Source organism: Cimex lectularius, unplaced genomic scaffold, assembly GCF_000648675.2.
Source record: "Cimex lectularius strain Harlan isolate CLEC.00 unplaced genomic scaffold, Clec_2.1 scaffold361, whole genome shotgun sequence".
NCBI classification, from domain to species: domain Eukaryota; kingdom Metazoa; phylum Arthropoda; class Insecta; order Hemiptera; family Cimicidae; genus Cimex; species Cimex lectularius.
In genome coordinates, this window is record NW_019392946.1 from 261,278 (window position 1) to 284,518 (window position 23,241).

At 35.0% G+C, this 23,241-nt stretch overlaps 1 protein-coding gene across 2 annotated transcripts in view; it reads left to right on the forward strand.

Moving 5' to 3' along the window:
* The window catches only part of LOC112127895, a 96,689-nt gene extending 76,921 nt beyond the window's left edge, over positions 1-19,768 (forward strand). Inside the window, exon 3 of one of the 2 annotated variants that reach the window (XM_024229441.1) lies at positions 19,557-19,768. In XM_024229441.1, coding sequence (XP_024085209.1) covers positions 19,557-19,701 — 145 coding nt within the window. In that variant the 3' untranslated portion in view covers positions 19,702-19,768. The remainder of the gene's footprint in view (positions 1-19,556) is intronic. The other variant, XM_024229442.1, reaches the window with a different exon arrangement.
* The last annotated feature ends 3,473 nt before the right edge of the window (positions 19,769-23,241 follow it).

The window sequence follows — 23,241 nt, forward strand, 5'->3', positions numbered from 1 at the left end:
TATTATCTGGGTCATATACCGACTCTTAAGAGATGTTACAAGATCGAAGAAAATAACCGCGCGCCTCTTAGCTTCTTCTATGAATTATCTGAATTATACCCTTCCATCATACGAGCGGTCAATTATTTATGCTAATGTTCCAAGAAGATCGTGACGGCCGTTTCATTCTTCACAACTATGAACCGAAATATAAAAACACTAAAAATAGGAGAGAGAGAAAGAGAAGAAAACAGTGAGAGGGTGAGGGGGAGAGGGGAGTGAGAGAAAGAGGGAGAGAGAGAGAGAGAGAGAGAGAGAGAGAGAGAGAGAGAGAGAGAGAGAGAGAGAGNTTTAAATATAAATAGATAAAAAGCAAAATATAAATTTGGAAAGATAGATATAAAGGATAATTGGATAGAAATATGGAAAAATATGAATTTATATAAATAGATAAAAAGATAGAAAGTTGAAAAAAGAAAGATATAAAGAAACAAGATAGAAGTATAGAAAAATAAAAAAATAAAAAGAACGATAGATCAATAAAAAGTGACTGGTTCAACAATTGGAATGCTCTTATGCTTAATGATGAGTCGCTTTTCTGTCTGTGAGTTTCAGTTTCTTCTGATATCACTATACAGATTAATTAAAATTACCAGAATAGGAATAAATTACAAATATCCCTATTCATTTTGGCGCAGATTGGATAAAAAAATGAGATAGAAGGATACAGATAAAAAAGAATATATATATAAAAAATAACGCACATAGAAAGACAGAAAACTACAAAAATAGAAAGATAGAGAGATTAGAAGACAGATATATATAGACAAAAATAAGATAGAGAGATAGGAAATTATAAAAACAGAAAGATATATAGATAAAAAGTAAGATAGAGAAATAGGAAGATAGAGAATTAGAAAAATAGAGATTTTTTTTTAAATTGGCTTTATGATCTTTGCATATTAGCCATGACGAATCTTATATATGTTGTTCAAATTGGGGGTTATCGGGAAAAAAGGGCCAGAGGCGACGGTGGGAATCGAACCCACGACCGCGGCGTGAGAGCCTCTCATGCTAACCACTCGGCTACCGCGGTCCCCAAATAGAAAGTTGGAAATATATATAGTTAAAAATATGAATATAGATAGACAGAAAGGTGGAAAAATATAGATAGATAGAAACATAGCGCCTCGAAGAGAACAACAATGCTGTTATGCTTACTGATGAGTCGCGTTTCAGTTTCTTCTGGTACCACTATGCAGACAGAAACGGATATGTACGATGACACATTCTCACGATAATTTTGCGAACTTCTAGTACGACATGATTTTCCGTGGTTAAAGAGAATACAACTTGATTAAAATGGAGAAAAGACGAGAAAAGGTGTTCGTCTACAAAATGAGTAATCTTCACGTTTACTATTCTTAAGTAAATCCGTTATTTTATTTTATTTTTTTTACGAGGGTTCGCAACAGCAGAGGTCATATCAACTCTCGGGGTACCGGTGTTTTTGAAAAAAAGCCCATTTGTAAGTATGCAGGGCCGCTGGATTCGAACCCGGGACCTTTACCTTACAGTGATCAGCGCCGTGTCAACGCCTAAACCGTTGCGGCTACCGACCCCCCCCCTCAAAAATCCGTTATTAAAAATGAGGTTAACAAAATTTTTGATTTTAGTTTGTATTTTCTGTTTTGCTTTATCCAACTAACAAAAATATATAGGTCAATTTAATTAAAACGAATAGAATAAGACTAAATTACAATACTCCTATTCATTTTTGCGCAGTTTATTATTATTATATGTAATGCTAGACATCACATGGACAAAACGACATTAAAAAAATACTTGGTACTTAAAATTTATCATAGTAATTTCAAAATCCAAGCAATTAAAAGAGGAAAAATCTTCAGCCTCTGCATCTAAAAAGATATCAGAAATGATAGAAATAACACAGAAAAGTACGAAAAGGAACATATTTTGATTTGAATTGAAGGTTAAAACTTCAAAGTGAACTTGAACTCTTATGCTGGACATCAAATGGACAAAATGAGTTACCGACTGAACATCATGGATGAAAATAGATTGGAAATCGACTAGAAGAATTTTTTGAAAGAACAGAAAATAAGTGGTAAAAATTGTCAACATTGGAACACGACTTTGTCTTTTCTTAGAAATTAGATCTAACTTTTATACTTACAAGGGTACGGACAATGGGATTGGGGATTTTCATTAAAATGTTTTTGTTGATTACAGGTCGAAAAATGGTAGAAATGTTAGTTCTTAAAGAACGGACAAAGTCCTGCTCCAATTTTGTCCAATTTTGCCTATCCAAATCCTCAAACTTCAAATCCTCTGTCCTTACAAAAGGTTCTTCAAGTCGTTTTCCAGTTTTCGGCCTTGATGTCTAGTCGGTAACTCTTTTTATCCTTTTGATACGAGTTCAAGTTCACTTTGAAGTTTTAACCTTTGTTTTTATATTTTGAATTCTCGTTTTATTTCGGATTCATTTTTCTTTTTATCCCGTCGTTTCAATTCCAATCAAAATATGTTCCATTTCGTACTTTTCTGTGTTATTTCTATTCTTTGTTACCTTTTTAGAGGCAGGAGCTGAAGATTTTTCCACTTTTAACTGCTTGGATTTAGAAGTTACCATGATCAATTTTAAGTACCAAGTATTTTTTTAATAAGAGAGATTCGTTTTTAAATTTTATTTATTTGTTATCTTTTTTAAATTTATCTATTGAACGAGACAAATATTTTTTTATCGTATCCTTCATGCCATCGGTCTTTAAAACGTTTTATTATTTAGTCGAATTCTTCAGGACATAGATTCGTCTATTGGACTTCATTTAAACTATTACAGGATCAAATCGGGGAGAAAAAAAAGCCTTTATAACAATAACTGCGAATGAAAATACATCACGAAAATATCCATCGAAAGTTAATGAACATTTAATGTATTACACAACAATTCAGTTTAACATTGTTTAATTCTTTCAAATAATTAACATTTTTATCTAAGTTTTTGGTTGAAATAAAAAATTTAGTGCCACGAGCGGGATTCGAACTCACGACCTTCGGCTGCCTGCCGATATGCATAATGTTTAATGCATAATTCATCCAGGCGGAAGACAAAAATAAAAATGTAACTCCGGCCGCACTTAATGAGTCCTCTAGACATAAAAATCGCTCAAAGTGTCCTTTTTGAACTCAAGGTTGTTTTTAATAAGCCTGACGAATGGATTGGATTTATTGGATTTATATAANTCGCCGTCGCAGTTCCAGTTTTTTTGTTTACAGCAAATTACCGGCAGGATCCTGGGTGTTGGCAGTTCGGGGTCAGACCAGACCTCGATCTTATCCGTATTGTCGATGAGTATTTCTTTAATTGCCGGTTTCATCCCACTATTCTTTTGGGGGGGGGGGTTAGTTGGAAGTTTTTGCCTTGAATTTGCCATTACCTTAGCCACAGCAATTTTGATCTCATCGAGGTTCCTTCCTAGATCCAACCCATTCACACTCCGACTCATTCTTAAATATATTATTTACAATTTATATACCATTCGCTCCGTTAGGGGGTGGAATAGTCGATATTTCTCTATTATCCTCTACACATATTGAGAGTCGATGGGATACTCAATATTCCGCTATCAACCCTCTCACACATTCACGCTAATAAATACATCCACTCTCATAACACGCTAGGGATGCAAAGCTATATTGATACTCTATACAATAAAACAGCCTTGCTTCCTCCGAAATTCTGAACATGGAACCCAATCTCTATCTGTATAGAGCCAAGGAGTTGCACCGTTAACCCTTCTTGCCCATCCTTGCCTCAGAGTAACACCAAATTAGGAAATTTGTTACAGGTTAGCCAGAGATCCCGTGAAGATAGGCCGGGTGCGATGGTTTTCCTTCATTGTTTCATCCCCTGTATTTGCAACACTGTTTTTTCCCCAGTCTCCATCTTGGAATCACTATACTTTAATTTGGCTCTTCACCAACACTCAATCTCGTGTTTATTATATTTACTCAATTTTCATATCCAGTTTATATCTTTCTAGGTTAATGCAGGTTCAGAAAAACAATTTTGGAAATTTTGTTAAAGGTTAGGAGGAAATCCTGTGATTTTAGGGCCTCCTGTACTCTTTACGTCCGTGCATTACCAACAATGATTTATTTGGCGCTAACCTAAACGCTTTATCACCAAGCTCAGGGGAATTCCCGCTAACTTTTTAACAAAGTTACTAAAGTTCGTCTTGCTCTAATACATCTTTAGGCCATAAAGGACTAATTAGATGGTGCACATCGAGTAACCTTTCGCTACATGCACGACACGGCGGGCATCGCCAGAAATAGTGTTCGTGTATCAACCTCACCTTTCCTTAATGGAATGAGAATGACCCTTCTTCGCGAAGTGTACTGTTTGACCTCAAACGTTGATTTCAATAGGCCGAATCATCTTGATATTAATAAATAATCCATTATATTTAGTGGTCTATTGACCAAATTACTTCTTTCAATTAATTAATCTTTTTATGTGAGGTTTTTGGTTGAAATGAAAAAGTTAGTGCCACGAGCGGGATTCGAACCCACGATCTTCGGCTAGATACGCCGCTGCTCTACCACTTGAGCTATCTTATCTCTATCTTTATCTCAACTAAAAACCTTAACCTAAATTAATTGTAATATATTAATTGGTCAAGCGTACCACGAAATTAGTGAATTTAATGATTGAAAATGAAGTATACTTCACTAAAGGTCTCCGTGGCTATTTCATTTGTCGTCGAGAATCTAATCCTATTACACAACATTTGAAAAATGGCAAAAAGGAGGGAAAATTCAAAAGGTGGGGTTGAGATGGGAAGTTGGTGTCCGAGTGGATCGAGGTCACGATAGCTCAAGTGGTAGAGCAGCGGCGTATCAAGCCGAAGATCGTGGGTTCGAATCCCGCTCGTGCCATTAACTTTTTTATCTCAACTAAAAACCTTAATTAATTGTAATTTTACAGTATGTTCGAATTCCTCTTAATTAATTGTAATTTTACAGTATGTTCGAATTCTCCTCTCTTCGAAATGTTGGAAGGGTCTTAGGTTTTTGAAAAATAAAAATTAGAGATGTACTTCGGACTTGCAATTTTAAGCCGTATCGCTCTCACCTTCTCCAGAGACTTCGAGACTGATTATGACAAGCGTCTAACCTACATTGCATAAATTTTGATTTGGGAGGCTGAAGAAAACGTTCTTCTATACAACCGATGGACTGATGAATCAAGTTCACCTCTAATGGCATGTTAAACCGATGGAATTTTCGGTCGTAGGCAGAGGAAAATGCGAGAATTTCCTACTCTTATCATCATCAGGTGGTTCACAGTATCAACGGTTTGGTTGACGTCTCGGCAATAAATCAATTGGGCCTTATTTATACGAAAATAATTTAAATGGTGCTCAGTTCCTCAAATTTTCGAGGGAGGTTTTACCAACACTATTAGATTCTGTTCCTCTACAACAACGACAAAGAATGATTCTGCTGCTTGATGGATGGATGCCCAGCACACAATTCTTTGCAGGTGAGATGCTATTCGTCACTTCCGGGATGGCCTGATCAGTTGGCCTCCTCGGTCACCCGATTTAACTCAACTTGACTATTTTCTGTGGGGCCGTTTAAAAAACAGTGTCTACGCCAATCATAACGCAGCAACCTCAGTGGAAGAAGAATAGAAAATGCTTGCCAATCCATTTCCCCTGCCTCTATCGCTCTGACCACCGGTGAAGAGTGTTAACAAGAGCAAATCTTTGCATCTTTACGCAAGGCATGCAGTTTGAATACGAAATGTGATTAATAAATAATGAACCAAATGACGCCCTTGCTTCACCGATTGAGCTATCGTGACTTCGATCCACTCGGACAACTCCCAATCTCAACCTGCTACCTTTCGAATTTTCCCTCCTTTTTTGCCATTTTTCAAATTTCGTGTAACCAGAATTCGATTTTCGGCGACTTGTGAAGTAGTCACGGGAAGCTGTTAGTAAAGTTATACTTCGTTTTACTTATTAAATCCATTATATTTAATGGTCTATTGACCAAATTAGGATTAATTAATCTTTTTATGTAAGGGTTTGGTTGAAAACAAAAAGTCAGTGCTACGAGCGGGATTCGAACCCACGACTTTCAGCTGATCCACCACTTGAGCTATCGTGACTTCGATCCAGAACAGCCGTGTATTTAACCAAAGGTCGTGGGTTCGAATCCCGCTCGTGGCACTAAATTTTTCATTTCAACCAAAAAACATTAATAAATAATGTTATATTTTAATAAACAAACAAAAGACTGCGCTTTATTGCGTATTCTGTTAAAATTTTATTTAATTGACTAATTAACAACTTAATAAAAGGTGACGAGTACCTCATAACTATAAGTTACTAGTTTAATTGTTAAGCTCTTATTATTCATATATCTTTGTAAACGTAATCATCTTGTAAAATTATTCTAGCTCGAAGGAGTAAACTTTCCATGATTATTTAAAAAAAAAAAATATTTTCCGATCAATTTATAGTTGAAACGTAATTTTTAAAAAAATAAACAATAGAGTTTAATTATGTTTACGATGCAAGAAACACTTAGATTATTTATTCTTTTTTATTTTGATACATAAGGAAAGATAACTTCGAATCATCGCAGTGTGCCAACAATTTATTTTTTCTTCCTGCAGAAAAATAAGAGTAAATTATTCATGGCAAGGCCGCGTCTTAGAGGCCAAGCCGAGCTCGAGGAGCGGATAGGATAAAAGTCAAGCCATTGGAGGATGTAATCGCCGGAGCGTTCAATATTTTAAATAATAACTTAAGTTTAGTTTATGCGGTCTGAAACGTCTAATCTCATTGGGTTTTACCTTCGTCAATTAAGTCGATGCGAATTAAAAAGCCTCAATTATTTTTAATTGAGTCGCGAGACGGTCGTCACGATGGATCGGTTTTAAATAAATTGAACGCAATAACGGATGACGGTGGTGTAGGGAATCGGTCAAATACGACGAGGTTTTATTAAACAATTTGAAAAAAAACTACAACAACAACTAACACTGTACAATATCATGTAATCAGTCATTCGTGAAAAAGGATAAATTTATTTGAACACACACGTTACACGCTGAAAGAACATGCTGTCGGGAATAAATTAAACACCACTTATTTCAAACATGAATCATATTTTAAGAATAGTAGAATGGAATAATAATGAATAATCTGAACACAAGTTTTCAAACGTATGTTTTTCTTTTTTTTAGATTTTTATTTATTTATTTTGCCTTGTCCGCTATCATCAATTTACATTTAGTACAATTAAGAAAAACCAATATATTTAAACATGAAAATAAGAAACTGAATAAGAGCCGCATTACATTTTACAATTACATCTCTCTAAAAATAAAATGATGATAAGCTGACATTCCTATCATATTTTTCCATATTTCTATCTATCAATCTATGTTTTTTTCTCCCTATCTATGTATATTCATGTGTTTATCTATTCTTCTTTTTATTGTTTTGTTATTTTATATTTTCTCAAGATTACATAAAATAATACATCTGTTTTTCTATCTATATATTTTTCTATCTCTCATTGATCTAGCATTCTATTTTTGTCAATATTTCTATTTTTTTAGTTCTCTATCTTTCTTTTATCTATGTTACTTTTTATCTGTCTGTCTATTCTATCTTTCTCTCTATCTCTCTTATTTTTTGTCTATCTATCTTTTTATTCGTCATCGTTCTATATTTTTTAATTCTTTTTCTTCCTTCTTCTCTATCTTACTTTTTACCTGTATATCTTTCTCTTATTCTAATTCTCTATCTTTTAGCTTTATCTTTATAGCTTTTAGCTTTATCTTTAGCTATATCTTTTATCTGTCTTTTAGCTATATATCTTTCGTTTTATCTGTATATCTTTCTATTTTTACAATTCTCTATCACCCTATTTCTCTATCTTTCTTTTTATCTATATATCTTTCTATTTTTATAATTCTCTATCTTCCTATCTCTCTATCATACTTTTACCTATGCGACCTTCTTATCATCTATATATCTTTCTATTTTTATAATTTACTTCCTAGCTTCCTATTTCTCTTTTTGTAATCTATATATCTTTCTATTTTTCTATTTCTCAATCTTCCTATTTCTCTATCTTCCTTTTTACCTGAATATCTTTCTATTATTCTAATTCTCTAGCTTTTAGCTTCATCTTTAGCTATATCTTTTTATCTTACTTTTTACCTGTATATCTTTCTATTATTCTAATTCTCTAGCTTTAAGCTTTATCTTTAGCTATATCTTTTTATCTGTCTTTTAGCTATATATCTTTCGTTTTATCTGTATATCTTTCTATTTTTACAATTCTCTATCACCCTATTTCTCTATCTTTCTTTTTATCTATATGTCTTTCTATTTTTATAATTCTCTATCTTCCTATCTCTCTATCTTACTTTTAGCTATGCGTCTTTCTTATCATCTATATATCTTTCTATTTTTATAATTTACTTCCTATTTCTCTTTTTTGTTATCTATATATCTTTCTATTTTTCTATTTCTCAATCTTCCTATTTCCCTATCTTACTTTTTACCTGTATATCGTTCTATTTTTATAATTCTCTGTCTTTCTATTTCACTATCTTACTTTTTATCTGTATATCTTTCTATTTTTAAAATTCTCAATCTTTCTATTTCTCTATCTTACTTTTAGCTATGCGTCTTTCTTATCATCTATATATCTTTCTATTTTTCTAATTTACTTCCTACCATCCTATTACTCTTTTTTTATCTATATATCTTTCTATTTTTCTAATTCTCTATCTTTTAGCTTTATCTTTATAGCGTTTAGCTTTATCTTTAGGTATAAGAACTGCGTGGCACATCTAAACCTTCCAATCCAAAGTCATCAGAACTATAGTCCCTCTACAATGACCACCTCTACCAAAAGTGTTCAAAAATTAACAATCCTCTCATTCCGATCCACTAGACAAAATTCGATAAACACCACCCGTATAACTTTATCGTGCGACTGATAAGTGATATGACCTCGCGACATCCTAGTCCTTGCGGAAATACATGGTATTAAATACATGATGGTTGTCAACACCCTTTAGGATTTAACAGACTCTAGCCCCTCTATCCTCAAGTAAATAATGTACAGTTTTATGACTTTTATAAACTCTTAGTGAAAGTACAAACTGTTTTTTCTCCATTTTGTAACCGATACAGGAGGGGCCTGTTTTTGCCCACTGCCAAAGCTTTTTGAGCTATTGGATCACAAGGATATTAAAGTAGGGAAATCGATACATTATAATCTTCGTGTCATATTACAAGCCGCATCTTCTCGAAACGTGCAGGTCCCTACAACAGGAAGCACGAAAAACACATACAACCTATATTCCATTTAAACTGTTTAAAAAAAGGTTTCAAATATGTATATAAATTTACATATGTGGGATCACTGTTATTAATTTAAAATTATTTTTTGGTGATACTCAGTAAATAAGTATTGGACAGAGCCATGCCAATCGATCCTACGAGCTAATAAATTAACAAATTAATGTTTTTTTATAATCATAAGTCTCAATTAATTAAGGTTTTTAGTTGAGATAGAAAAGTCAATGGCACGAGCGGGATTCGAACCCATGACCTTCGGATAAATACGCCGCTACTCAACCACTTGAGTTATCGTGACTTCGATCCACTCGGACACCAACTTCCCATCTCGACCCCACCTTTTGTCTTTTCCCTCTAATTTGAATTTTAATAAGATAAAATGAAGTATATCTTCACTAAAGCTCTCTGTGGCCATTTCTTTTGTCGCCGAGAATCGAATAGATTACACGACATTTGAAAAATGGCAAAAAGGAGGGGTAATTCAAAAGGTGCGGTGGAGATGGGAATTTGGTGTCCGAGTAGATCGAGGTCACGATAGCTCAAGTGGTAGAGTAGCGGCGAATCTAACCGAAGGTCGTGGGTTCGAATCCCGCTCGTGACACTAATCGACTTTTTTATCTCAACTAAAAACCTTAATTAATTGGTCAAGCGGACCACGAAAACTATAATATAATAATATGTTTCTGCCTTTGTTATGTATCTATTAACACAATATTAACAATAATACAACTTTATTAAACGCTCGCAAATAGTAAAACAATTTATACATTTTTCTGTAGCAATGGCTTAGCCGTCTGCTGAGATTATTATACATCATTCGTTTATTTTTTAACGCAGGATAAGAAAATAATATAGAGGAACGGATTAAATGAAATTAGATATATAATACGTTAGAAAAACCAGTAGACGCTACCAGTAAAGTGGTATAGAAAAATAGTTTAAAAAATTCGGACACATTTGAACAAACATTGTAAAGTCCTTAAAAAAATTTGGATAACAAAGAAAACAATAAACATTTTTGAGCTTTATTAGCCTCAGCCAATCTTTGTCCTCTGAAGTCCTGCTGTTCCACATAAACTTTTATAACCCACCTTGATTTTAATCAAATTCAACGTTCTTACAACAAACGTTTGCAATGTTAATTTCCCTTCTTTCAGGCTATGCCAATAATGTTTGGATTTTATGTCGTTATAATTGAAAATCGAAAAACTATTTTTTTTCTTACGTTTTTCGCCTTCTTCTGCTTTCTTTAGAAAATGACAAAAATATTAACAAATTTAAAACGACACTACCTATCTCCAAAACTTTATAAACTTAACATCTTGGCACAAACGTGGCTTGCATATAAAAGAAATTGTTTAATCCTTATTTTCCTCACTTATAATGATACAAAATCAAACTCTGTTGACATAGCCTGAAAGAAGAGAACATGAAAGGCTTGAATGAATTTCTTTCAATTAATTATTCTTTTTATGTAAGGTCTTAACTGCGATAAAAAAATCAGCGTTACCAGCAGGATTCGAACCCACGACCTTCGGGTAAATACGCCGCTGCTCTACCACTTGAGCTATCGTAACTTCGATCCACTAGGGCACCAACTTCCCATCTCAACCTACCTTTCGAATTTTTTCTCCTTTTTGTCATTTTTCAAATGTCGTGTAATCAGGATTCGATTCTCGGCGACTTATGAACTGGTCACAGGGAGCTGTTTAGTGAAGTGATTTACTTATTAAAAGATAAGAAGAAGTGATTCTTTTACTTATTAAATAATAATCCATTTTACGTTTTAGTGGCCAATTGACCATGTTACTTCTTTCAATTAATTATTCTTTTTATGTAAGGTCTTGCTTGAGATAAAAAAGTCAGTGTCACGAGCAGGATTCGAAGTCATGATAGCTCAAGTGGTAGACCAGCGACGTATTTAGCCGAAGGTCGTGGGTTCGAATCGACATTTCTGTCTTTCCATTTATTTCAATTAATTAATCTGTATGTAAGGTGTTGGTTGAAATAAAAAAGCTAGTGTCACAAGCGGGATTCGAACCCACGACCGTCGGCTAAATACGCCGCCGCTCTAACCACTTGAGCTATCGTAACTTCTATACACTCGGACACCAACTTCCCATCTCAACCTAAAACCTTTGAAAAGTGACAAAAAGGAGGGAAAATTTGAAAGGTAGGTTGAGATGGGAAGTTGGTATCCGAGTGGATCGAAGTCACGATAGCTCAAGTGGTAGAGCAGCGACGTATTTAGCCGAAGGTCGTGGGTTCGAATCCAGCTCGTGACACTGACTTTTTTATCTCAACCAAGACCTTACATAAAAAGAATAATTAATTGAAAGAAGTAACATGGTCAATTGACCACTAAAACGTAAATCGCTTGAAAGAACGTTGGATTATCTAAAGTCCGTGGGAGTTATGAATTTTTAACCGGCTTTGCTACACCAGTCTCTATGGATACTGTAATTGTTGTAATTTGTGACCGAGCGACGAAACAACATAAGTTTTTTTTGCAAAAACAAAGTTAACATTTTGTAAAAAAGATCTTCGGTGAGGTCACTACCGACGATTCTTTAAGTTTTGTCGAGCTTTCTACGATTATATCGTCATCATCAGGGTCTATTTATTTCAGGAAAATATCGCTGTTAGAATTTAAAAAACAAAATTAAAAAACAATTATTTTTCTTACTTTAACTCGATGAGTGTTGAAATATATCTTGAGAACGAAAAACTGCATTTATTTTTAAGATTATTTAAAATTAGGTGAATATAAAAATTTTAAAAAACCCACAACGTGGTCGTATATACCTCGGTTAAAATATACATACAAATACATGTTTTTTTTAAATAATAAAATTACTTTTGTTCTCAGGTACATTTGAATATGACAGTTAAGATTAATTAAGGTTTTTTTTATAATTGTACTATATATAGATAACTTAAATTAAAGTAAGAGAAATAATTGTTTTTAATTTTGTTTTTTAAATGATATAACATGTTCTAACTGCGATATTTTCCTAAAATAAATGGGCTCTGATGATGACGATATAATCATCGAAAGCTCGGCAAAAACTTAAAGAATTGTCGTTCTGTTGGACTTCACCGAAGATCCTTTTTTCTAAGTTGTTCAACAGCAGGTCGATACATCATCTCATATCTAAAGTTAACATTTATTTTATGCACGCTGGAAAACCCGTGAATACAAATTTTTGAAAAAAATGTTTTAATTATATTTTCTTCTTCTAATGACTACGATTGTCTTTAGAAAATCACAAAAATAATGATAACTTTGAAACGACTTATCTTTCAAAATGATACATTGCATGAATTTCTAGCTTTATTAAACAAAGCCGACGATGAGCGTTTTCCAGGGTTCACTTCTGAGAGGTGGGGTTGATTTTAGAACCCTAAATCGTATGACATGCAATAACCTTGAAATACACGCACAACGAAGTCTAAATATGTATTATTATAAAAAACTATTGAATTTGTTTGTAAATTTCTAAACGTCGTATAAATTTAGTCCAGAACCCAAAATATTCGTTGTCACGTGACGTGTCGCAAGGGTTTCGAAGGTTAAATGTCCCATGGGTGCTTTTATTCTCATTAATTTTTATATCTCTTTAAATTGTTCTAATCGGCTGTTCGCTGGAGATTCCGGAAACAATTGCTGAATCAGGATGAAAAGGTGGCACTGCTGTATCGTCGGCTAAAGTCGGTGGAGGGTCATGTCACGTCATGATAGTTATAATCTAATGATTAGTTTATTTAGGAAGGTGTGAGCACTTTTTTATTTTCCTAGCGTGTTTCTTGTTTGAAACACACATAAAAAATATAATTTATAATCGTTGAATATATTTTGCATTATATGAGTGACCCTAAGGCCATTGGCCTTCAACCCGAAATGAAATAGTAATGGCTCGCCATTCAAACACCTCTGGCCATGCAATATTTTCAATTGTAAGCTTATTATTTTATTATTATTAATTCGTTATATCTATTTCTACTGTCTTCATCATGCCATTAGTCGTGCATGAATGAACAGAGGAGGTCCGGCTCAAAATAAAATCGGTCCTGGTCGTTCTTAATGGGGTAATGCGTACTTAGGTATTCGCTAATCCGGCAGACTATAAATTTTTTTAAATTTGACTAAAGGAGAGAGATGAGTCAAATCGGCCTTTCTTACGTGCGGTTTTACGACCTCTGGAATACTGGCAAGGGAAATTTCTATAAACCTCTCAACTTCTCCGGGATTCTTTTCCGGGCTTTAGTCATAAAATACTGCCATGACACGTTTTAACGATGCATTGAGATCTCCCCTAAAGGACAAGAAGTCGAACCAATGGCCTATAAAACGGTAAACCATCAGGAAAATTTCTTAAACGAAGAATACTCATCACGAATCTACATCTAAATTGACCCAATCGTCGAAATTAAGTCTCAATTTTTCTCAATCTATTACACTGGGAAGCAAAAAAAAGTGGCCACCCTTAATATTTTTAATTGTCACTTAGACAATCCTCCATCTATTATCTTACAACAATATTTGGCCGGTTTTAAAGGATTAGAGGACTCTTTGAATAGTCAATCTCTTCTTTGTTGGTTTTTTTGTAAAGCTTCTTTCTAACTTCATTAGATTTCGTAGTCCGATTAACCAAATAGCTTCTTTCAGTTAATTAATCTTTACGTAAGGCATTGGTTGATATGAAAAAGTTAGTGTCACGAACGGGATTCGAACCCACGACCTTCGGCTCAATACGCCGCTGCTCTAACCACTTGAGCTATCTTGACTTCGATCCATTCGGACACCAACTTCCCATATCAACCCCACCTTTCCAATTTTCCCTCCTTTATCCCGTTTTTCAAGGGTTAGCTAGCTCAAGTGGTAGAGCAGCGGCGTATTGAGCCGAAGGTCGTGGGTTCGAATCCCGCTCGTGACACTGGCGTTTTTATCTCAACCGATACCTTACATAAAGGCTTCTTTCTAACGTTCCACTTTGATTTATTTTAGGTTGTACATTTTTAAGTTTCAAATTTGTTTAAGTTATGGCTTTAAGTGATACAGATTCGGCCAGAATTTCTTTAGTAGAGTTTTGATTTCGGCTAGGTGCTTAAAATTCCCAGAAAGTCCGAAGGGTCATCGCACCAAGATACTGGAGGTTACTCAAGAAGGCATGAGGTGATCAAGGTCGCCATCATGATCGTGATGATCTTGTTATGTTTCGAATGTACTCAGTAGTCGACATTCTACCGCTGTTGAGATCAAGCAAAGATTTCAACAAGGTCATTGTTAATGTCAGTTTACGCACAGTATGACTTTCAGAAGTTGGATTAATTGCGAGACCGCCTACTACAGGTCCAACACTTCTGACAAGGCACAGAACAGGTCGGTTAGGTTTTTGTAGCATTTTGAAGTTTCAAAGTTGTTTGAATGACGGTTTTAAGTCAAACAGTTTTAACAAATCAAGCGTATAGGGCCAGGGTGCTTACCATTCCCAGAACAACAGTCCGAAGGCATGGATCAGGTCGCTATCATGTCACATCTTAGAGAAATGATCGTTTTATTTGTTTCCGATGTACTCCGTAATCGATAGTCTACCGCAGTTGAGATCAAGCTACGACTTCAACGAGTTAAAAATATTAATGTCAGTTTACGCACTGTGGGGCAAAGACTTTCAGAAACTGGATTACGTGCGAGAAGGCCTGCCACTGGTCCAAATCTTGTGATAAGGCTCGGTTAAGTTTCGCAAGAAATAACATCAATTGGAGCAAGATTGGGCTAAAATTGTGTTTTCAGATGCGTCAAGGTTTTGGTTGTGGTGTTCGGACGGCCGAGAGAGGGTATGGAGAAGAACAGGAGAGCGATATATCCTTGCAACATTTTCCCCTCCGGAGAAGCTATGGAGATGGTTTGGGCAGGTGATTTCTGTGGAAGTTCGCACAAACTTGATCTTCAACGAGGGTTCCCAACAACTGCGCGATACATTGAAGACGTGTTATCAGAAGAAGTTGCTTTTTATATGCCATTAATGGGCAAATGTTTTATTTTTATATAATGAAAGGCCCAACACAGGTAGGATCGTTGCTGACTACTTGCAATAGGCTTCAACTCAAAGTTTGGAGTGATCAGAAAGTAGACTTAAACGCTATCGAACAACTTTGAGACGTGTTGTCAAAGAGCGTAAAAACCGCCCAGGGATGCCAGAGAATTTGCAGCGATTAAGAATGGCGCTGTTAAAGAAGTCTGAAAATATTCCACAGCACTACATTTAAAACTTAATAAAATCGATGCCATGTCGGATGCAAGCGGAGGAAATACTCCGTAGTGATTCATTATTTTCTTCTTTGTTTCCATTACAAGATTGTTTTACTCGGTTTAATTTTTGTATTTATGTTTTCATTTAGTTATAGCTTATATTTTTCTTTGAAAATATCCAGTAAACAACAAAAAGTAAAAATTACAACGAATGCAAGTGTTCACTAAATACACGAGGGTGATCCCTTTTTTTGTCTTTCAGCGTAGTTAGGCTAGAAGATTTGCCGGCTAGCACAGCTCATTAATAATAGGGTTTAGCAAAAGTCTGTGTTTTCTACGAAGTAAAACGAGAATAGCCTGAAGCTACGGACGAAAAGATAGGCTGTTGGCTTTAATCTGCCGGCCCATCTTTGCGCAGGCAATTCAAGTCTTCAGCAGTATCAAAACAATCTATAGAAGCAAAAAGAACATTTAATGATGTTTACTTCTGAGTTAACTGGTAATTTGTTCAGATTTTGTTGCACTCAATTAAACGGACAGTGCCAAACAAAAAAACGATCACTTTGCAATATGATCTCTACAAATATCCTAAAAATTTTTAAAAATTTCTGTAGACCTATTTGTTATCTGATAAATTTAATTAATTTAATAAATTACCTCATACACTTAAGTTTTTGAAGGTAACTTCCTCCCATTTTTTGGCCCTTGTGTTAGCAATTAGCAGAAAGAAAACTATGTACCTAGTCCTGCCATAAGTTCTGTTACAAGAAAAAGGGCCATTAGGGAATAGAGAAACTTGATAATTTGAAAAAGAAATTTATTTTAAAAAATCTAATATTTNTACATTATAGTATATATGTAATTAATGAATAAATAGCTCAATAGATAACAGATGTGCAGAAAACACAGAAAGATGGATCAATAATTCACAATAAATATACACATAATAAATCACAACGATTATTTGGAGATCGTGAGAGGAGGTCTACTGTGCGTAGGTTTTAGATAAACATTTTCTTTATCGTGCTACGTTTCGAACTTTTTGAGATCATCTTCAGGGCTCAAAGTGTTTGTTTTCCGCGTAATTGTGCCAATGGGGTATGGCTGTTTTATGTTAAATATTCTCAACACGACAGACAAGAATGACACAATTACGCAGGAAACATTTTGAGACCTGATGATGATCTCAATAAAGATCAATAATCATAACGGTCACTAAACACCACACGTAAATCACAACTATGCACCAAGTCCAGAATACTTTTATGAACGTCCAGATCTCTTATACTTAAGAGGTATTGTAATTTATTATTTTGTTACATTTTTCATCATGTACATTTCATTGGAAATTTACTTTATTTTTTTAAATTTTTTTTTACGAGGGTTCGCAACAGCAGAGGTTATAAAACCCTCAGGGTGCCGGTGTTTTTGAAAAAAAGCCCATTTGTAAGTATGTCGGTTTCGAATGCAGGACCGCTGGATTCGAACCCGCGACCTTTACCTTACAGTGATGAGCGCCGTGTCAACGCCTAAACCGACGCCCCCCTTTACTTTATTTGTATTCAAATTTGTCGCACTTCGTTATAGCATGTTTTAAATGTCGTCTTACACTCTGAATACAAATGTGTGGTGTTTAGTGACGGTTAGTCAATGATTATTCGGAGATCGCGTGATGCGGTCTGGTGTGATGTAGGTTTCAGAAAAACATTTTCTTTATCGTGCCAACGTTTCGATCTTTATTGAGATCATCTTCAGAGCCTGGGAATTATGCACATTGTTATATTTTACAAATACATGTAGGATGTGAAAAAATGAAGTTATACAACGCTAGGTATTTTAGATTAAAAAATAATAAATAAATAAAATGAATTTATGCAATGCTAGAAGATTTTAGATAAAAAAAAAAGAATTTATACAATGCTAGAAAATTTTAGGTTAAAAAATGAAGTTATACAACGCTAGGTATTTTAGATTAAAAAATAATAAATAAATAAAATGAATTTATGCAATGCTAGAAGATTTTAGATAAAAAAAAAAGAATTTATACAATGCTAGAAATTTTAGATTCAATCAAAGTATTTGTACTCACTCAAAGTGTTTGTTTTCCGTGTAAATGTGTCATTTTTGTCTCTCGTGTTAAGAGTGCCAGTATTATATAAATTTAAATAATAAATTTTAAAAAATGCTCATAATTCCCAGGCCCTGAAGATGATCTCAATAAAGATCGAAACGTTGGCACGATAAAGAAAATGTTTTTCTAAAACCTACGTCATACCAGACCGCATCTCAAGATCTCCGAATAAACATTGGGTACTTCTTCGTTGGTTAATCATGTATATAAAAGAGCCACTTAACCCCTTGGTTGCATCTCAATCCCTCTTACTGAATTTACTGAATTTAAATACACATATTTTAATTTAATTTGAAAACCATGGTGTATTATTAAGCTAGGATAACCGGAGTGGTAGAACCGACCTGCAACGAGAGCTTTTTTTTCCACTTTTCTTTTCTTTTATATTTTATGCCGTTTTTCGGATCCGAAGTTGGGATAAGATCTTCAAATTACTTCCCCATCCAGAGGAACCTGTTTTGCTCTTTTATCAACAGTCTCATGTTGATGTTTTTAGAAAAGGACAAAGGGAGAATGTGGAAAGCTATGGCCCATAATTCTGAATCGAGTTCTTTCAAAATTATATGAGACAGGTTTCAAAAATAAGCCATGTATTTTTTAGGCAAGCCTAAACTGCTTTCTCCAACTTAATAAGTGACAAAATAAAATTTATGATGAATTTGAAAGAAAAAAATCGACCTGTGAAAGGCATTCGATATTTTTACACTGTTTTATTAAACAAACCGCAATATTATGATATATTTGGGTTTTGTGAACACCTCTTGGCAAATCGGAGCAAGCGGTCGCTTTTAACGGAATGACCTCAAATAAAGTTTTAGTTGGAATCGGGATTTCCACAAGGATCTATCCTAGGACCTTTCCTTTCCTATTCCTAGGATTTTAGAATTGAATGAATTGTAACGTGTGGACACCATTTATTAGCGCGACTTGAGAGTCTTATTCTCATTTACCCCGAGGAATATCGTGTTCTCTGGGGCAGTAATAATAATATTTATGTGGGCTTCTTTCACTATAATCGAGAAGAATATCGATCATTCTGAGGCAGTGTGGGTGATGTCTGATGTGTGAAAGAATTTATTAGCGAGAATGGAGAGACTTCATGCCCTATAACCCCAAGGGATATCGAGTACTCTGGGGCAGTGAAAATAATATTTATTAAGTGAATAGAGGGGGCTTCTTGCACAATAGTCGAGAAGAATATAGATCATTCTGAGGCAGCGTGGGTGATGTCTGATGTGTGAAAGAATTTATTAGCGAGAATGGAAAGGACTACATGCCCTATAACTGCAATGGATATCGAGTTCTCTGGGGCAGTGATAATAATATTTATTAAGTGAATAGAGGAGGCTTCTTTCACTATAATCGAGAAGAATATCGATCATTCTGAGGCAGTGTGAGTGCTGTCTGATGTATGAATGAATTTATTAGCGAGAATGGAGAGACTTCATGCCCTATAGCCCCAAGGAATGTCGAGTACTACTCTGGGGCAGTGATAATAATATTTATTAAATGAATAGAGAAGGCTTCTGTCACAATAATGGAGAAGAATATCGATCATTCTGAGACAGTGTGGGTGATGTCTGATGTGTGAACAGGACATGAATGACTAAATAACACGCAGATCAACCACGTAAACCGTATAAAAACTGTAACCATCAGAAGTTGTATTTATGAAAATAATTTTGTTGCATATAAAATTTAAAATATTGCCCATTGTGCCTTCTTTTGTCAAAATCACTAATATTCGCCTTTTTTGTTCTTGTTTCAGGTTTGCATTCACACTGTCGATTATAAATCAGTTCTCGTTGACACACTTTAAAGCTGCAAGACTCTACAATAATTTATGCATGGCTGGTATCTGTAAGATTTTTATAAATTTCCCCGTTCCACTAAATTATACCATTCGTTTCTAAAATTACATTTTTGAATGATCGTTTTTGATCCATTGTTCTGCTTTGATAGTTCACCATGTTTATTGTCTCTTTTTTATGTGCTATATTTCATTTTTCTTTCTTTTTGTGTTTTTTGCTAAGTTAAAGCTGGGAAATGAATTTTGCCCAGGACAAAAAGATAAATTACTAGTTTAACCCGTTTTACCCTTTTTCACACCGTCCTTAAAGGACATTTTACCCTCTTTTCAATGCTTTTGAGGATTTCCATAAAAATGAATAGGACACGAGCTATCAGAAGATTTATAACGGAAATCGTAGCTAGATGAAAACAAGATAAAATGTAGAATATTTGCGATATATTTGAGAGTCGTACCATGGTTCGTACAAACTCTCTTGTTGTATTTCAGATGTAGAAGCACCTGAAGAACTTTGCCGTTCGTGTAGCGAATCACCCTGTATATTTTAACATTATCCTTCAGTTTTACAAAGCAATTAATTGCCACGTTATAATATTGTTCGCGTATTTTGCATATTCCTTTTCTTTTCATTCCTCGATCCATTTCGATATTAATCAAGGCTAGAAAAACTTTATTCAATCAGATTAAAACGCCATTTACGTATTTCCTGGAGTAAAGCCAAGCATTTTGACTCCCTCGGCAGGATTTGGACGTTCGTCCATGGTCTTTGTCGTCGATGAGGATAAGTTTTTGGATTTTGTTCCTTATTCCTTGACGAAGGTCGCGGGTGGTCGTTCACGTTTAACGCCTCGCCTCTCAAAGGATCCGCGTGAAACACGAATTTCCTTGAGATTTAATGGATTCACCGCCATTTAGGCGTTGCTTTTTTTTCAATAATTTTATTTTCATATTGTAAACTTATTTGCAAAGTGATATCGTTATCTTCATGGGATTAGTCGTTCATTAAATCTTTCAATATTAAGGAAATAATAAAATCTTGAATAATAAATAATAATAATAAATCTCGAAATGATTTTAAAATATTCAAAATGTTTGTTTTTTCTCTAAAAAAAAAAAAAAAAAAAAAAAAAACCATGTCGAGGTGATGTTCGTAAATTCATCCAAACGCAATATTGACCTTTCTAGCAAATAATTTAAACGCACAATACATAATAGAATAGAAAAGAAACTAAATAGTTTTTTTTCCGGAGGCCTCCAGGAAATGTCAAGCGTTTTCTGTAAAATAAACAAAATAACCAGTACGAAGAGAGATAAATCTTTAAAAAAAGTCGTATAAAAGATAAACGTGAGCAATTTGAGAGGTCTCAAAGAAAACTTCACACCGAATGAATGAATTACAAATATGCTTCTATTGAACTTTAAGTAATTTTGTACTGTTATATACTATTACCTGTAACTACGTACGTTCCTTGACGATCTCTTTCTTTTTATGACACTCATTTTACAGACTCACTGCCTCTCTCTCTTTCTTTCTCTCCCTCTTTCTCTATGTCTTCGTCTTTTCCACACACACACACTCTCTTTCTCCCTCTCACTCTCCCACTCTCTCTCTCTCTCTCTCTCTCTCTCTCTGTTTTTGATGCTCTCTCTTTCTTCCTGACTATCTATAACTCACTCTCGCTCTCTCACTCACCCACTCACTTACTTACCCTCTCTCCCTCTCTCATCACACTCTCTCTCTCTTTCTCTCGCTCTCTCACTCACCCACTCACTTACTTACCCTCTCTCCCTCTCTCATCACTCTCTCTCTCTTTCTCTCTCCCTCTCACTCTCCCACTCTCTCTCTCTCTCTCTCTCTCTCTCTCTGTTTTTGATGCTCTCTCTTTCTTCCTGACGCTCTATAACTCACTCTCGTACACTCTCCCACTAAATCACTATCTCTATCTCCCATGCACTGAGTCACTATTTTCTCTCTTCTCCCTCTTTTTTCTTTCTTATGCTCTCTCTTTCTCTCTCTAAATCTTCTCGCTCTTTCTTTTTGATGCACTCTCTTTCTTCCTGACGTTGTCTAACTCACTCACTCTCTCTCTCTCTCTCTCACTCTCTCACTCACTTACTCCTTCACTCATTTATGCATTCACTCACACTCTCTCATTCACGTACTCTCTCCCACTAAATCACTATCTCTAGGTCGCACTCTCTGAGCCACTTTCTCTCACTCACTCGCTCACTAATTATATTCTCTCTTATCTCTCTCTCACAGCCCCCCTCTCTCTCTCTCGATCTTTCTTATGCTTTCTATCTATCTCTCTCTCTTTTAATACTCTCTATATGGCTGTCTTCTTCTTCTCTCGCTTTCCTTATCTATCTCTTTTTGAAGCTCTCTCTCTCTCTCTTTCTGATGCTTTCTATCTCTCTCTCTTTTTTAATACTTTCTATATGGCTGTCTTCTTCTCTCGCTTTCTTTATCTATCTCTTTTTGAAGCTCTCCCTCTCTCTCTTTCTGATGCTTTCTATCTCTCTCTCTTTTTTAATACTCTCTCTCTCTCTCTCTCTCTCTCTCTCTCTCTCTCTCTCTCTCTACCTATCTATCTATCCATCTATCTATCTATCTGTCTCTCTCCATTCCTGCCCCTAGCTCTCTCTATCTGTCTATATATCTATACCTAGAATGATCCTGTCCATAGCCCTCCCCCCCGATATGTGCCCATTTTTAATAAACGGAAAAACAATTGTTTATTCTGTAGGAAATCATTTTCAATAAGCTATATCTTGGGAGGTTTCTAAAAAGAAGACAAAATTCCATATTTGTTCAATAATTTAAAATAAAAAAAACAGTTACCTAAATTGTGCAATTAACAAACCTGAAGAAAGGTTTAAATCCCAACATAACTATAATAAATAAAGCCTGAACAATGGGGTGCATCGTAACCTGCCATTTCTTGAATAATTAAATACTATTGTGCTATGGTTTAAAACAATTTAACTGAGACGTGATAAAAATTCTAATCTTCTTTTCACATGTAAATTGTCTTTTATCGATTTATCACAGATAGGTTGAAGGTCATGGTGAAGAATAGAATCATTTTTTGTTTCAATACCTACTACGCATATTTTATTTTGGGTACTTTCACGAAATATCAAGGCCGCTTTTTTTATTGGGTCCCCTACACCTAAAAATGCGACTATAAATTAGCTTGAAAATTAACAATTCCTTATCGTTTCCCCTTAAGGGAGAGATTTCTCAGGTTGTCCTCTACGGCAGTTATGTAATCCGATTGGACTACATGGAAACAGGAAAGCTGGACTACAGTCCGATGGACCGGAGCCCTAGGAAATATTTCCGAGCTTTTTTCCAATTCTGACCTTTCGAAACCGTCCCTAAGCCTCTTCCCGAAAACGCCGGCCATATTTGGCGCTGGGACGGCATGGTTCCGGATAAAAGGCGGATAGTTGTTTATGTCGTTATTACTTTATTTCTCTTACGTAAATTATTTGGGCTCACTTTCATTTTGGTCTCGTATTTTTGGACTGTCTCGTCATCTCCATTTCAATGGACTTTGTAATATCTGAAGACTCCTCGTGATAAACAAGGGCGAAACCGAACACCAACCGGAAGACTGGTCAGACAGTAATAAATATT